The 17,642-nt window shown below is 38.9% G+C and overlaps 1 protein-coding gene across 3 annotated transcripts in view; it reads left to right on the top strand.

Moving 5' to 3' along the window:
• The window catches only part of INPP5F (inositol polyphosphate-5-phosphatase F), a 48,741-nt gene extending 31,719 nt beyond the window's left edge, over positions 1-17,022 (top strand). The window contains exons 6-13 of one of the 3 annotated variants that reach the window (XM_014550566.1): positions 554-682; positions 5,830-5,947; positions 8,390-8,588; positions 11,554-11,625; positions 12,479-12,552; positions 13,184-13,312; positions 13,841-13,928; positions 15,539-17,022. In XM_014550566.1, the coding sequence (XP_014406052.1) occupies positions 554-682; positions 5,830-5,947; positions 8,390-8,588; positions 11,554-11,625; positions 12,479-12,552; positions 13,184-13,312; positions 13,841-13,928; positions 15,539-16,688 (1,959 nt within the window). In that variant the 3' untranslated portion in view covers positions 16,689-17,022. Of the gene's footprint in view, positions 1-553; positions 683-5,829; positions 5,948-8,389; positions 8,596-11,553; positions 11,626-11,697; positions 11,709-12,478; positions 12,553-13,183; positions 13,313-13,840; positions 13,929-15,003; positions 15,518-15,538 lie in introns of those variants that run through there. The other 2 variants (XM_014550565.1, XM_014550567.1) reach the window with 2 other exon arrangements.
• The last annotated feature ends 620 nt before the right edge of the window (positions 17,023-17,642 follow it).

Here is a 17,642-nt window from a genome sequence, read left to right as displayed (position 1 = left end):
GCAGTGCCATCACTGGGCTGTTGGTCCCTTTGGCACCACAGAACCAGCCTCTTGCCTTGATGCCCCAGTTGCTGGCAGCTGCTTCCTGTAGTCATTATGTCATTACCCAGGTCCCCTTTTAGATCTTTTGGCCCTAACACCTGAGTAATGAATTCAAAGATGGAAATTCCTAGCATGGTTTCTAGGGTTTTGGTTTTGTTTTTGTTTTGAAATACATTTTTATTGATTTCAGAGAGGAAGGGAGAGGAAGAGAGATAGAAACTTTGATGAGAGAGATACATCGATTGGTTGCCCCCTGTATGAGCTCTGACGTTGGGTTGAAGGGCGGGAGTCGAACCTGCAACCCAGGTATGTGCCCTTGACTGGGAATCAAACCTGTAACCCTCTGGTGCACAGGCTGACACTCTAACCATGCCGGCCAGGGCTGAAAACACCATTTCTTTTATTTAAGGGTTCTAAATTGTGTATGAACGTAATTCCTTTTTCTGCAGTATGTTTTATGCTACGGTGTCTTGGTTTATATGTAATTAATCCACCAATGTATAAATTTTAGCTGAAAAAATTAGGTGTGATGCCCCCAGAGCAGCCACTGCCGGTGAAATGCAATCGGATCTATCAGATAATGTGGGCCAACAATGGTGACTCCATCAGCAGGCAGTACGCTGGCACAGCTGCTCTGAAGGTAAATACCCGCAGCGAGCATTTGCGGGTCATTCTGTGGGACTCAGAATGTGGGTAAAAACCATCTTTGTTTTTGAGATAAAGGTGTGCGGCTACAGGTGGTGGCTGACTACTTTCTGGAATGTTTGGCTAAGGCAGGGGTCACACACTCATCTTTTGGCTGGGACGGGCTGGGGTTAGGTGGCTCAGGCAGGCACCCATTAGGTGAAAGGGAGAGAGGGAGCTGTGTGGCCCTAGGAAGAGCATATGTTGTCTCAGGAGGGTGCTGTCTCGTTTCCTTATGAGGATGGAGGCGCAGTGTTGCTAGGTCTTCTGGTTTTTTCAAGGGAGTTGGCAATCTGGAATTGTGTGAAATACTGGGTTTTTAAAATTTTACATAGACAAAACAAAACATGTCTGTTGATGGTATTTGGCCCCTAGTATGATCATTGACGTTGCCCCCTAAATTTGTATCCCCATCCTGCCTTTTACTAGCTCTGTTACCTTGGGCAAGTCACTTAATTTCTCTCTCAAGAGGAGAATACACATTCTTAAGAAGCGCACATGGAACATTTTCCAGGATAGATCATATATTAGGCTACAAAGTCTCAACAAATTCAAGAAGACAAAAATTATATCAGGGTGTGTTTTTGTTGTTGTTGTTGTTGTTTTTAGTAATAGTGGTATGAAATTAGAAATCATTAACAGGAGGAAAGTTGGAAAATTCACAAATATGTGGAAATTAACACTCCTGAACAATCAAAGGATACCACAGAAATACTTAGGATCATGAGGCTATACTGAACAATTATATGAGAACAAATTGGGCAATTTAGAAGAATAAATTCTTAGAAACCATACAACCTACCAATACTGAATTATGAAGAAACAGAAAATCTGAGCAGACCAGTGAGTAAGATTGAATCATTCAGCAAAAACCTCTCAACAAAGCCCAGGCCAGATGGTTTCACTAGTGAATTCTACCAAACATTTAAAGAATTAATGCCAACGTTTCTCAAGTTCTTCCAAAACACAGAAAAGGAGGAAACACTCCCAAACTCATTTTATGAGGCTCTGATACCACTATAAGGAAATAAAACTATAGGCCAATATCCCTGATGAATGTGGATGCAAAAATTCTCAAGAAAATACTAACAAACTAAATGTAACAGTATCATACACCATAATAAAGTTGGATTTATCTATCAGGTGGAAGAATCATTCAACATACAAATCAATAAATGGGACATCCTGGATTAATAGAATGAAAGATAAAAATCATAATCTAATAGATGCAGAAAAAGGATTTGACAAAATTCAACATTCTTTTATATAAAAACTCTCAACAAATGAGGTATAGAAGGACTGTACCTCAGCATAATAAAGGCAATAATAACAAACCCACAGCTAATGGCATACTCAGTGGTGAAAACTTAAAAGCTTTTCCTTTAAAATCACGAACAAGACTTTGGTGCCCACTGTCACCATTCCTATTTGTCATAGTACTGGAAGTTCTAGCCAGAGCAATCATGAAAGGAAAATAGAAAACATCCAGATTGGAAAGGCAAAAGTGAATTTGTCTTTGTAGATGACATAATGTATATGGAAAATCCTAAAAACACTCCATCAGAAAACTGTTAGAATTAATAAATGAGTTCAGTAAAATTGCAGAATACAAAATCAACCTACAAAAATCAGTTGCGCTTCTGTACAATAACAACAAACTGCTAAAAAATAATCTCTTTTACAATAGCATCACAGACAGTAAATTCCTTAGGAATAAAGTTAACCAAGAAAGTGAAAGATCTGTACACTGAAAACTATAAGACATTGATGAAAGAAATTGAGAGGACACAAATAAATGGAAAGATAGCCCATGTTCAGGATAAAAAAATTAATATTCTCAAAATGTTTATAATACTACCCAAAGCCATATATAGATTCAGTGCAATCCCTATCAAAGTTCTAGTGGCATTTTTCACAGAAATAGACAAAAGCAATTCTAATGTTTGTATGGAACCATGAGACCCCCAATAGCCAAAGCATTTCTGAGAAAGAAGAACAAGGCTGGAGGCAATAACACTCTCTGATTCCAAACCTTACTACAAAGCTATAGTAATCAAAACAATATGGCACTGACATAAAAACAAACACACAGATCAATGGAATCGAACTGAGAGCCCAGAAGTAAACCCACATATGGTCAACGACAGCTGTTGTATAACTAGTATAGTCTGTTATAAGATGAATAAATTCTGTAGATAATATTTGACAAGGGTGTCAACAATACATTATGGGGAAAGGGTAATCTCTTCAATAAATGGTGCTGGAAAAATGGAATAGGCACATGCAAGAAAGTTAAATTGGACCCCTGTCTTATAAAAAAATTAACACAAAATGGATTAAAGACTTAAATGTAAGATCTGAAACTTTATAATTTACTCCAATAAGAAAACATAGGGAAAATGCTCCATGACATTGGTCTTGGCAATGATTTTTTGGGTGTGATTCCCAAAACGAGCAAGAAAAGAAAAAGTAAATAAGTAGGAGTAGATTAGACAAAAAACTTTCTGCACAGTAAGAAAAAATGTTTTTTAAATCAACAAAATAAAAAGACAAGCTATGGAATGGGAGAAGATATTTGCAGACATGTATCTGATGAGTTAATATTCACAATATGTAAGGAATTTATACAACTCAACAGCAAAATATAATTTGAGTAAAAAGTGGGTAAAGGACTAAAGAGACATTTTTCCAAAGAAGATATACAAATGGCCAACAGGTACATACATAGGTGCTCAACATCAGTAATCATCAGGGAAATGCAAATCAAAACAACAATGCAATGTCACTTCCTACCTGTTAGAATAGCTGTTATAAAAAAGGTAAGAGATAAGTGTTGATAAGGATGTGGAGAAAAGGTAACCCTTATACACTGTTGGTGGGAACGTAAATTGGCCTGGCCATTATGGGAAACAGTATGGAAGTTCCCCCAAAATTAAAAATAGAACTATGATATGATCCGGCAATCCCATTTATGGGTATAGTAGTATATCTGAAGGAAATGAAATCACTATTTTGAAGAGATATCTGCACTTACATATTCATTGCAGCATTATTAACAATAGTGAAGACATGGAAACAATCTAAATGTTCAGTGAGGATGATGACTAAAGAAAATGTGTGTGTGTGTGTGGTGTGTGTGTGTGGTGTCATGGAACATTATTTGGCCATGAAAAAGAAGGGAATCCTGCCATTTGCGACAGTATGATGAACCCTGAGGGCAATATGATTAAGTGAAATAAGCCAGACAAAGTACTACATGATCTCACTTATGTGTGGAATCTGGAAAAGTCAAACTTCTAGGAATAAAGAGTTGATTGGTGGTTACCAGGACTCGGGGCAAAGAAGATGTTGTTCAAAAGGTACAAATGGAATAAGTTTTGGGGATGTAATGTACAGCATCGTAACTGTAGTTAACAATAATGTATAATTGAAATTTGCTAAGGAAGTAGATCTTAAATGTTCTCACCACACTCACAGACACACACACAGAGGAATTATGTGAGGTGATAGATGTGTTAACCTTAATGTAATCAGCTCGCTGTATACACACACACATATACCAAGTGATCACGTGGTACACCATAAATTTACACATATTACTCATCAATTTTATCTCAATAAAGTTGGGGAGGAGAGAAATATTTTTCTCTTTGATATTAAACTTTTTTGGATTCAGCATTCATGTCTCTCTCTTCTGTAATAGATTCTTATTTAATTACTGTTTCCTGTGAATGACTTAACTAGTTGGCAGTATCTTCTCCAAAATTATCAGTGTTCGGACAAGGTCTGTTTCAGGAATGGCCTTGGATAGAAATAGTGGGGTTGGGATGGAGGCAAAAAGGACTATGCTTTCCTTGCCTTTTAAGTTTAAATCACTACCTCTCTGGGGAGTTGCTCTGATACCTTTGTTAAAAGCAAGAGAAAAAACAATTTAAATCCTCATTGGCTCATTCTACAGGAATTGTAACGTGTAATGAGAAACCTGCTCTCTCTGTATTTACACACATCCACATAAACAGGTAAAATCTCTAATAAACTCTGGGAAGCTGTCCACATTTTTCCACATAAGAAATTTGTGATTTTTCAATATATTAAGTTGAGAATCCTATCCATTCTATTCCAAAGGTTAGGGCGTTTGTTATCTCCATTCCAAGGCCACTACTCTATTGTTCTGTTAAGCTACAAGGAAGTAACTGAAGGAGATTATCCTAAGAAAAGATTATGTAGCTTAAGCGTGATTGTTCATAGTTAAAGTGATTAACTACCCGCCTGGCACTTAGTTAAGAAGTTTTACTGATTTATTCCCTTCCTTAGTCCTGTTAATCCCTAACTCCAGGGAAAAATCCCCACCTGGGGAAACAACCTTTCTTGGAGAGGTGACCTTGGTTAAAACACATAGCGCTAATAAGGGGAGCAAACATATTAAGAACAATATGCCATATACACCCGGTCCCTTGAAACATACGCTATGCAGATGTTTCTTCCCTGCAGCGACTGTGTCAAGCAGCAAGGATGGACCGGCTTCCGGCACATAATAAAGGCCATATTTAACAAATCCACACCCAACATTATACATACTCAATGGGCAAATTGAAAAGTGTTAAGATCAGGAACAAAATAGGAATGTCTACTTTCATCACTCTTATTCAACATGGTATTGGAAGTTCTAGTCACAGTGATCAGAAGAAATAAAAGCCATCCAAATTGGGAGGGGAGGGGGGAGAGTAAAACTGTCAATATTTGCAGATGACATGGATCTATATAGAGAGAACTTTAAAGATTCCATCAATAAACTAGAACGTATAAATGAATTGAAAGACTTTTTTGTTTGTTATGTAATAAGTTTAGACCTGTAAATTTTCAAAATTCTATAGATTACCAAGAATGGCTTTACCTTAAAGCTCCATCTAGCTGAAGACTTTTTGCTACAAATAGTATGTTTAATTATTTGACATGCTTGGGTCAGAGTCAAATACTAATAGATATTTTAATTCAGCTGCATGACTTGGAATTATAAAAGCCTACAAAATTACAGTCTTACAAGCCCACCTTGACTTCGGGAACATTCTTGTGTTTAAATTGTCAAAATGTTTTCCTTGACAGGGTGACTTTACAAGGACAGGAGAAAGGAAGTTAGCAGGAGTTATGAAAGACGGTGTTAACTCCGCAAATAGGTATTACCTGAATCGATTTAAGGATGCTTATAGGCAAGCTGTCATAGGTAAGAAACGTAAAAGCCTTTTTTTAAAATTTGTTATTCCTTCTGTGACTGTTTTACCGAAACCAACATTATTAACATAGTTCATATGTTTTATAATATACTTATGCTTCTATATTGAGCATCTTACCAAATGAATCAAATTCAAATTTTTAGGAGATTAGAACTTGACAAATTTTTTAGGCTGGAGCAACAAAAGAAACCACTCGTTTCCATACGTATTTGTCAGTTTGCTGTTCATGTAACAGAAAGCATGGTTGAGGCTCCTGAAATATGAAATAAGAGACCCTAAAACAGCCGTGGGAAAACTACGGCCCGCTTGAAATGAAACTAAAAAAAAAAAAGACCGTACCCTTTTATGTAATGATGTTTACTTTGAATTTATATTAGTTCACACAAACACTCCATCCATGCTTTTGTTCCGGCCCTCCGGTCCAGTTTAAGAACCCATTGTGGCCCTCGAGTCAAAAAGTTTGCCCACCCCTGCTCTAAAACCTTATCAAGTAAAAACCCCACATTCTATTTGTTTTTCCGTTACTCAAGGCTGAGAGATGTAACAAGATGATTTTCTTTCTTTCCATGACATCGTATGTTCTTGCTGTGGACAAAAACACCATCCTTTCTTTCCATGGGTGTGATTAAATAGCATATTAAAGAGGATTACATTCAGCCCCAGCTGTTTTGGCTCAGTGAATAGAGCGTCGGCCTGTGGACTGAAGGGTCCTGGGTTTGATTCCCGTCAAGGGCACATGCCCAGGTTTCAGTCTCAATCCCCAGTAGGGGGCATGCAAGAGGCAGTCAATCAGTGATTCTCTCTCATCATTGATGTTTCTATCTCTCTCTTCCTCTCCCTTCCTCTCTGAAATCAATAAAAATATTTTTAAAAAATTTATCCTACCCAATTCAGTCCTTTTTTTGAAGAGTAAATGGAGGGTAGATTGCCCAGTGGAATTCATGCTTTGGCATGTTTTAAATTTAATTTTTATTAAAATATTACCTTATAGTATTTAAATAAACATATAATGTGGATTAGAACCAAATGCAACACTTTATCTTATGGTCTCTGAGACTATTTTTTAAATCCTGTTTTTAAACTTGATATTTATCATTCATAAAATAATGGGGCCTAGACACAGGCCAGTTAGTAATTTGAGAAGTCTGGTGTAAAGAAGTTTGGTTCATTTGCCATGGATGGGGGTGTGCTGACTGGAAAACTGGATTTTTAGCACATTATTACAGAAAAGTAAGATACTTTCCTTCTGTTGGTCGATCTGGTAACTCAGTTATGACCTTGAGGACTCAGGTTTTGTCCCTTGCGCAGTTTGATCTCTTCAAGGTTGAGACAGAGGCCCATAGCAGGCTGGGCTATTGCTTCCCCTTATAGTGATAGCAGTGGCAGATCTTTCCCAGAAGCCCCCTCCAGTCTCATTGTTCCAAACAACTATAGGGAATGGGATTATAATGACTTGTTAAAGTTTAAGCCACATGCCACACTAGGAAGAAGTTAGCTAGTCTATTTAGATCTGTTTAAAATGGGCTTTTTAAAAAATGTTTTTGATTTCAGAAAAATGTTTTTATTGATTTCAGAAAAGAAGGGAGAGAGAGAGAGAGAGAGAGAGAGAAAGAGAAACATAATGATGAGAATCATTGATTAGCTGCCTCCTGCACACCTCCCACTGCGGGTCCAGCCTGCAACCCAGCCATGTGCCCTGACCTGGAATCAAACCATGACCTCCTGGTTCATGGGTCGACGCTCAACCACTGAGCCACATCAGCTGGGCTTATTTGTCTTTTTATTGAGTTGTAGGAATTCTGGATACAAGTCCATTATTAGATAGGTGATTTATAAATATCCTTTCCCATTCTGTGAATTGTCTTTTCACTATCATGTTATTTCCCTTTGAAATACAGAAGTTTTTTATTTTTATTTATTTTTTAGCAGTTATGGTGGGTAGTTACATCCTAGGCCGGTATCTTTTTTTTTTTTTTAATTTATTGATTTTTTTCCAGAGAGGAAGGGAGAGGGATAGAGAGTTAGAAACATCAATGAGAGAGAAAATATCGATCAGCTGCCTCCTGCACATCCCATACTGGGGATATGCCCGCAACCAAGGTACATGCCCTTGACCGGAATCAAACCTGGGACCCTTCAGTCTGTAGGCCGACACTCTATCCATTGAGCCAAACCGGTTAGGGCAGAAGTTTTTTTTTTTTAATGATGTTCAGTTTATCTATTTTTTCTTTTGTTTGTGATGTTAGTGTCCATTCCCACCCCCCCCAACACCAAATAAAAAACTAAAAAAACCCATGTCTAATCCAGGTCTCAAAGATTTATTCCTATGTTTTCTTAGAGTTTTATGGTTTAGGTCTTCATTCTCTTTTGTTTTTTAAAAAAATGTATTAGGAAACTAAGATGATGATAGATATTGACACTTTCTACTCTAGATTTGATGCAAGGCATTCCAGTGACAGAAGATCTTTATTCCATATTTAACAAAGAGAAAGAGCATGAAGCTTTGCATAAGGAAAACCAGAGAAGTCACCAGGAACTGATTAGCCAGCTTTTACAAAGTTACATGAAGTTACTGCTGCCTGATAATGAAAAGTTCCACGGGGGCTGGGCCCTCATTGACTGTGATCCCAGGTAATGAGTGATGTCCTGCTAACTAATGTGCTTACATTTCTGAGAAGTTTTCTGTAATTAATGCTAGGACTTATCCATAAAGCTGTGGGCATGGATGCATGGCACTTTTCAAGTACAGAGCTGACACTAAAAACTCAGTAATGAGAACTATTTTAATGCAATAATTGATATAAAAAACAATTGTAAAACTATGGTTCGCTAGTGGCTGTGTGGGTTTTCCCCCTCAGAATCTAGGTTTATTGTATTAATGCACATAACTCAGTGGATAGAGCATTGGCCTGCAAAATGAAGGGTCCTGGGTTCGATTCTGGTCAAGAGCACGTACCTCGGTTGCAGGCTCCATCCCCAGCCCGGGGCACATGCAAGAGGCAATCAATCAATCCCTCTCACCTGGATATTTCTGTGTCCCTCCCTCTCTCTTCTAAGAATTAATGGAAAAATATATTCTGGTGAAGGTTAACAAAATATATATATTGTACTGAAAATGTTTTTTTTTAATTGTTTTAAGTTTACATATGTACCACCCCAGTCTCTGGATATATTTTTTTTTCTTTCTTTATTGATTAAGGTATTATATATGTGTCCTTAACCACCCATTGACCCACTCATGCCCTCACCCTCCCCTAACTTCCCTCTGAGGTTTGAGCATCTGATCGATACTTCTCTGTCTCTGGATCTGTTTTTGTTCATCAGTTTACGTTGTACATTATATTTCACAAGTGAGTGAGATCATGTGATATTTTTCTGACAGACTTATTTCGCTTAGCATAATGCTTTCCAGGACCATAATGCTGTTGCAAATGGTTAAAAAAAATTTTTTTTAAATATATTTTTATTGATTTCAGAGGAAGAGAAACATCAAAGATGAGAGGGAATCATTGGCTGCCTCCTGCCCGCCCCCTACTGGGGACAGCCTGCAACCCGGGCATGTGCCCTTGACCAGAATTGAACCCAGGACCCTTGAGTCCGCAGGCCAAGGCTGTATACACTGAGCCAAACCGGCTAAGGTGGTTAAGAATTATCTTGATGGCTATTGGCAACCCCTTAAGTATCGCACTGGAACCAGCAGCAGGTCTAACGGGCTTGCGCATGCGCACTGGACGCTGCGCAGCGGAAGTGGCCCGCCTTGACGTGTTCCGGGGCGGGACGTGGCGTGGTCGGTGCACGCAGCGCAGTTAGCTGCAGACGATTCACGCGTGGGTTTGGGTGCAGCGGTTCTGACCGTTTTGGCTCCTCGAGAGACAGACAAACGGACGCCCCGACCAGATGCCGCGGTCCTACAAGCCTTCGCCTGCCGCCCCGCGGCCCGCCCGCGCCGCAGACCTGGTTGCTGAAAATGATCGCTTGGCGACATTGCTAAAGATGGTTCTTCTTTTAGCAGGGCTTATGCTGAAAGCTCCGGTGGCGTTATATTTTTATTCTAAAATAGTCCTTTTTCAAAGCCTCCTGTTAATGTCCCCTGAGGACAGCGGCTTTTACGCCCTCGTTGTGGCGGTGATCGGCCTCCACGTACTGCTTTGCGGTTTTGTTTGGCTCCTGTGGCCGGTGGACGGCCGGCCCGTGTGGCGAGGGTGGAAGCGCTAGGACGGAGCTGCCTTTCCTCCGCGTCCAGCGCAGTCAGTGGTGAGGCTCGCCTGACTGATGTAAATATTGTCACCAGTAGTAAAATATTTCCGTATTAAAGTGTCTTGTGACGTAACTTTCGTGGCTTGGCTGGAGCAACGCTTTTCGGAGTGCCCGTAAGTACAGGCCAGAGCCGACCCTGGTTCTTGTCTGGGACTGATGACGCCCCGGCATCTTATGTCACTCATTGCATTTTCGGCGAAAATTGAGAATTTGTTATTTTATTTATTTTTAATATATTTTATTGATTTTTTCACAGATAGGAAGGGAGAGAGATAGTTAGAAACATCGATGCGAGAGAAACATCGATCAGCCGCCTCCTGCACGGGGATGTGCCCACAACCCAGGTACATGCCCTTGACCGGAATTGAACCCGGGACCTCTCAGTCCGCAGGCCGAAGCTCTATCCGCTGAGCCAAACCGGTTTCAGCGAGAATTTGTTATTTTAGATTAAGACTGTTAGCTACACTACAAGGTGCTGCACTTTGGTAAAGTTTTCTCCGCAGGCAGCACGGGTTCTGCGACTCCAGTTCCATCTGCAAAGGGTGTTTTGCAATATTTTGATAAACAGGCAAACAGGTGTGTAATTCTAAGGCAGAATATGCATTCGTATAGAGCAGTGATGGGAACCTTTTGAGCTCGGCCTGTCAGCATTTTGAAAAACCCTAACTTAACTCTGGTGCTGTGTCACATATAGAAATTTTTTGATATTTGCAACCATAGTAAAACAAAAATTTATATTTTTGATATTTATTTTATATATTTAAATGCCATTTAACAAAGAAAAATCAACCAAAAAAATGAGTTCGTGTGTCACCTGACACACGTGTCACAGGTTCACCATCACTGGTATAGAGACTTCTGGGACTAATCTAAGAAGCCAGATTAATTTCCACCTTTTGTTTGGAAAGGCTGATATTAGGCAAATATCATGTAAAATCCTTTCAAAGGATGCATTCTGCAGAGTAAAATACTCTACTGTGCAGTGTCATTTTGAAGATTAGGTTATGAGAGTAAGTCATTTAGACTATTTCTTCCTTCTGAACCTCACATTTCTTTCTTTCCAATTCCCCTTTCCCCCCCATTTTCCATTTCCCCCTCCTCCTTGGCTGTGAGAAGGCATCTCTCTTCAACTCATCCTTTCTTCCACCCTCCCAAACTAGATTCTTTTTTAAATATCCAAATGGATAGATTGTGTCCTACCTTCTGAAATTAAATGTATGCATTGATTATTCCCCCTCCCTCCCGTCTTTTATCACAAGTGGTTCTCCTTTAAAAATAAGCTTGGCAAAAATTTAGATGAAAGTAAAAATATGTAATTGCCTGTGTCATGTTTGTTTAGCCTCATTGATGCTACTCACAGAGATGTGGATGTGCTGTTACTGCTTTCTAACTCTGCCTACTACGTTGCCTAGTAAGTTGCTTATTGATTTAAAGCTTTGAATTGTTTTAAAATCTGAGTAAATTTCCATTTTAGGAAATTAAGAATTGGGTGTGTTTTTTTTTTGAAGAAATGTCATGGAACCCCTTTACCTTACATAACTGTGACATCAGACTTCTTTTTTAATTTGAAAATGATTTTGAGAGTTATATCCCAGGTTTTGGTGTATTTCACATATTTTTATTGTTAGTGACCATATAGCATTGTTTTATTATTATGCCATAAATGATTTCCCATTGTTGGGCATTAAAAGGATTCCCTTTTTTGTAGTTTCGTTTTGCTGTTGTGAATGATACAGCTGACTTTGTGCAGATAATTGTGTGTGCAAGGTTATCATTTGGTTATAGTGATGAATTTCAAGTGCTTCTTCATAGCCTTGCCAGAACTGAGGGTGGTTCCCCCCACCTTGTGTGAACTGTTTTTTCTTGTCATTGGCCTGGGTGCCTATTGGCATTGATCACGTTGATTTTCCCTCCTTGATTTGGATATAATTTATCTGCTGTATTATTCCTAAATACATAGCTTCAGAATACAGGTCTCTGTATTTTTAAATTTCCTTTTAGGTTAAGGTTTAAGTTTGTCTTTTTTTTTCCTTTTTCAAAATGTTTAAGTTTTGCTGTGAATTTTAGTGTAAGATCTATAAACTGATTTTCTTTTAACTATTGAACTATGTATGTTATCTCATTACATCTAACTTTGAAAAATATTTAACTGTGTATTGTGCTACAGATTTTAACTGCACAGTAGTTGCTACTATTATACTTCAGCTATAAGATAAATATGCTTTTGATTTGAATAATTTTTTAATCCCTTTTCCTTTATCTAGTTATGATGATGAAGTTGATAAAGTAAACCAGTATCAACGACTAAGTCTAGAAGACCTGGAAAAAATAGAAATAGGTAAATTTAAAGATACTAATCAAGTCATAGAAAGCAAATACTGTTTCTTCCAAGAGTAGGTCAAGTTGTTTATGCAACTGGCATAGCATCTTACTAGAACCAGAGAGGGGTATTCCCAGTCGTATTTTGTAGGTCTCCCTTCTATTCTTTAGAGCAGGGGTCCTCAAACTACGGCCCGTGGGCCACATGCAAATACAAATATTGTATTTGTTCCCGTTTTGTTTTTTTACTTCAAAATAAGATATGTGCAGTGTGCATAGGAATTTGTTCATAGTTTTTTTTTAAACTATAGTCCGGCCCTCCCAACGGTCTGAGGGACAGTGAACTGGCCCCCTGTTTAAAAAGTTTGAGGACCCCTGCTTTAGAGATTAGTGATGAATATAATCCAATAGTAAGTTTTTATTTTATTATCTTGTGAAGATTAAACCAGAGATCAAGAAAGTTTACATATTTGAGGCTGAAGTGCTAGTATTTATTTTATCAAACCAAACTCACACTAAGCTTGTGTGCTTGTTTAGATTGTGAGGGAAATGTGCTAAATAGCCTAATGGATGGATGTGTTGGTCTTTTGAAGACAGAGGAAAGTAAAGGTTATGTGAAAGATTTACACACGAACTCCTCTGGTCTTTAGGTCCTGAACCCACTCTTTTTGGTAAGCCAAAGTTCTCCTGTATGCGGCTGCACTACAGATACAAAGAAACAAGTGGCTATTTCCACACATTGAGAGCTGTAATGCGCAATCCAGAAGAGGATGGAAAAGGTAAGGATATGAAATTACTGAGTGTAAACTTTTGATCTGCTCTTCTAAGCACAAATGGAATTGGGGGCAGTACATACCATCACCAACTAAATGATCCAGGGAAATAGCAACTTTGTTCTCAGCAGCACAGGGAGATAGATGATCTGAACTGATGATGGTTTGGGGCAAGGGAAGCTATAATGGGAATCCTGTGTGGCCGTATTGATGCGGGGCTTTCCCACCATATATGCTTCGTGTGGGTAGTAGGGACCGTGTCTGTCTGGTTCACAGCTATTACCCTCGGCATCTAGCACTTTAATTCCAATTGATTTGGTTCCTTTGCTCTTTACTTACTCTTTTGTTAAAATTGGTTTTACAACACTGAATTAGTGGGGGAAGTAATGAATAAGGAGCAGTTTTCTGTAAATTGAAGCAAATAAGTTTGATTTTAACTGAAAGACCACAAATTTCATTTAGGGTTCTGAGTTAGAACTGCTACTTTTTAGTATGTTTCTGGAGAAAGTGGCAGCAGTTCTATTTGGGTTTCAGATACCCTTCAGTGCATTGCAGAGATGCTGCAGATCACCAAGCAAGCCATGGGACTGGATGTGCCTATAATCGAGAAAAAACTTGAGAGGTGAGTACACTATTTTGATTTTCTCTCACGAATAAAGACATTATTATCCAGAGTCATCTTTAAAAATATTTGCACAGGTGGGGGGGAGGGGTCGCATTAGAGTAATAAGTTGGTATTTAGAGAGAGAAGTTTCAAATTTCTGGATTAAAGGTAAAACTTTTTGTTAAAATTATGGCCACAAGTAATATATTTTTAAACTCTTAAAATATACTTAAGAGGGGAGCATTTCAATTTAAATAACTTTGTAGAGAAACTAGTCACTATGCTTTAAACACGAGGTTACTTAATTTGGGAAACAATGCCTGTAAACAGATTATTTTACATTTAAATTTGTGAGTTTTCCATCTAATAAGCAGGTTCATGGTCCATATTCCACTAGAGAAGAGAGTCCTTTGGTCATCTAGAAAAAAAATTGTTCAGTCTTTTGTTAGTAGAGAATATTGTTTCCGTTGTCTTTGATGTTACAATTTTTATAAAAGTCTCATGACCAGTAATCCCACATGACCACCAAGTCAAACATTCAAGATATGTGTGATGAATAGCACAACTTATTTTTTCTCATTTGTACCTGTCGTGAGAGATGCCAAGGGAGAAACCACTAAGTTACGTTCAATGTCCCAAATTTTTAAAAATATGTTCCCAGTGGGTTATCTGAATTTAAGGAAACAAAATCCCCCCGCCCCCCTTCCTGAATTCAGCCAAATTGGAATGTGTGTAGACAGCTCTAGTTACGGTGCAGTAGATTCCCACTTACAACCAGTGATTTTGCCATCCTTTAGATTGTGGATGTGGAGCCTCTGAAAGGTGATTAGTCTGCGTTTCGGGTGTGGGTTTTTGGTTGGTTGTTTTTGCACAAAAACATGGGCTGAGGCAACTGTTGGGAGGCTTCCCTCCCTCCCTCCGCTGCCTGCTCCTCTCTGCATGCCTAGGAGAACCCAGCTGAAGGAAACATGCAGCAGCAGTGGTAACTCCAAAGACAAATGGTTTGGTCCAAAAGAACTCAACACGATTAATCCAATTACCAGGAAGAATGTCACCAAGCAGAATTAAAATGCTGATGTGGTGGTTTCCACAGGGTGGCTCTGGGTTGCTCCTGGTGGCCTGCTTGAGGAAGGTGAGGACAGAGCGCCTGTGGGAGATGTCTCTGGCCTGTGTGTGGGACTGGGGTTGAAGTCACACAGCCGGACCCCCGTTTCCACTCAGCGCCTGGAATAACGTGCCATTGTCATTAAGGGCCTCTGCTGCTCTCCTGTAAAACCTACCCCCTGGCTGTTTCAGAGACTCAGCACAAAAAATACACCTCATTCACTCTTTTTCCATAGTGACTCTAAGAAATGACAATGTTTTGTATATATTGGGTTTAAATAAAATACTATTAAAATTCATTTCACATTTTTAATGTGGCTATTTTCAATGACATCTACAGCTTGTCTATTTCTATTGGACATTCTCTTCTAGTGTCAACTCCAAGGGATTATCTTAGTTTATCAATTAGCAATGTGCAGTTTTCAAGAAATGGGGTCCAATTTAAATAGAATTTTCACTTTAATAATTGGAAATGGTATGCTGAATTACATGGGAAATTAACTTTTCTCTCTTCTACTTTGTAGGAAGAGCAGTAAACCTCATGAAGACATAATTGGCATCAGATCTCAAAACCAAGGGTCGCTGGCCCAGGGAAAAAAGTTTTTAATGAGCAAATTTTCATCTCTAAATCAAAAAGTGAAACAGACCAAATCCAATGTAAATATTGGCAATTTACGAAGGCTGGGAAACTTTGCAAAACCTGAAATGAAAGTTAATTTTCTGAAACCAAACTTAAAAGTAAATCTTTGGAAATCAGATAGTAGTCTTGAAACCATGGAAAACACAGGTGTGATGGATAATACAGTCCAGGCAGAGTCTGATGGGGAAATGTCTTCAGATGACTCCTACCACTCTGATGAATTCCTTACAAATTCCAAGTCTGATGAGGACAGGCAGCTAACTAATTCTCTAGAGAACGTGGGGCCAATAGACTATGTTCTTCCTAGTTGTGGCATTATTGCTTCAGCACCTCGATTAGGCAGATCCCAATCTATTAGCAATACTGATGTTAGCATTCATGCTCCTTCAGATATTACTATTGCTGCTCATGGAAGTGAGTTTGGAAAAGGCTGTGAGTCTCCTTTAAAAAAAAGTCCTTCTGCTGATAATATACACATATTGCCTGGCTTTGCCAAGCCTATGGATATTTACTGCCACCGATTTGTACAAGATGCACACAACAAAATGGCCCAACTGTCCGAAACCAGATGTGTTTCTCAGCAGGCTAGTGAGGAAGGAAATCAAACAACCAATCAAGTTTCCAATGAAGAAACCCAATCTGAATCAACGGAACACATACCTTCTCGACCATCTCAATTAGATGTGTGTTTTTCTGCAACAGGCCCACAGTTTTTGTCTGTCGAACCAGTGCATTCAGTTGTATCTCAGAAGACCCCCGGCTCTGGATCCAGCATGCTTGAACTTGAGACAGGGCTTCATGTAACTCCTTCTCCTTCAGAGAGCAGCAGCAGAGCCGTCTCTCCCTTTGCAAAGATTCGGAGCTCCATGGTCCAGGTTGCTAATATTACCCAAGCTGGGTTAACCCAGGGGATAAGCTTTGCAGTGGCAAAGGTTCAAAAGAGCCCTGCAGAACCTGAAGTGGTTAATGAAGTCCAGCAAAATGAACTTAAAAATATGTTTACACAATGCCAGACGCGAATAATTCAGATTTAGTTTTTAGCCACAATCCTATGGCTTTTAATAAAAAAAAGTTTCACATATGAGGCTATTTTAACCTGCACTGACTCTGAATTTAGGGATCATAAATTCTGTTTACTGGGAAAGGTTTTAAAAGGAATATGAACTTGAGCAGATTTCCAAATTTGAGAGTCAGGACAACAGAGGTGCATCATCCTAGAATGTGTAGACCTAAGTAGCTAAACACTACAGAGCTGTTTGTCTCTTTGAATGTAATTCAGGAATAGATTACTTTGGGGTATAATAACCTGTACCTGAACCTTTTTTTTTTTTTTTTGAGTGGGCGGGGGGAGCTGTTGAGTATATGAAGTAGACACATAAAGGATGGTCATGCCTACATTGAGGGGGTTAGCATTTTTTATAACATTTTTCTCAGTATATTTCTGTGTATTACCTCTACAACAGTGGTTCCCAAACTTATTTGGCCTACCGCCCCCTTTCCAGAAAAAATATTACTCAGCCCCTGGAAATTAATTTTTTTTTTAATTTTAATAGCAGTTACTCATCGCCCCCAAATGCACCTGTGGCCATCACCGCCCCCCTGGATCGCTGCAGCGCCCACCGGGGGGCGGTAGCCCCCACTTTGGGAATCACTGCTCTACATTTAGTTTTTAGTGACTTTAAAAGTGTTACTAATATGGAAAAGCATTTGAATATAAAAAACTTGGTTTTGTTTTGATGGCTTAACCATTCCCTATGAAGAATTGAGGGTTACTGGCATAGTTAAGAAATGTATGCCCATTGGATCTTACTTTTCCCTGTATTTTAAACAATTTTAAATTTTATGCCACTCTGTATACCCCAAAGTCTAGGAGCATTAAGATATGTCAGTCATAAAACCTGAGACATCAGATCTGAATACCAGCACCTATTAATTTTGGTATTTTCAGGTAAGAATGTACTTTACCGGATATTGGTAATTCTTTTGTA

This window comes from Myotis brandtii, unplaced genomic scaffold, assembly GCF_000412655.1.
Source record: "Myotis brandtii unplaced genomic scaffold, ASM41265v1 scaffold604, whole genome shotgun sequence".
Classification (NCBI taxonomy): Eukaryota; Metazoa; Chordata; class Mammalia; order Chiroptera; family Vespertilionidae; genus Myotis; species Myotis brandtii.
This window is presented reverse-complemented; position numbering and strand designations above follow the sequence as displayed.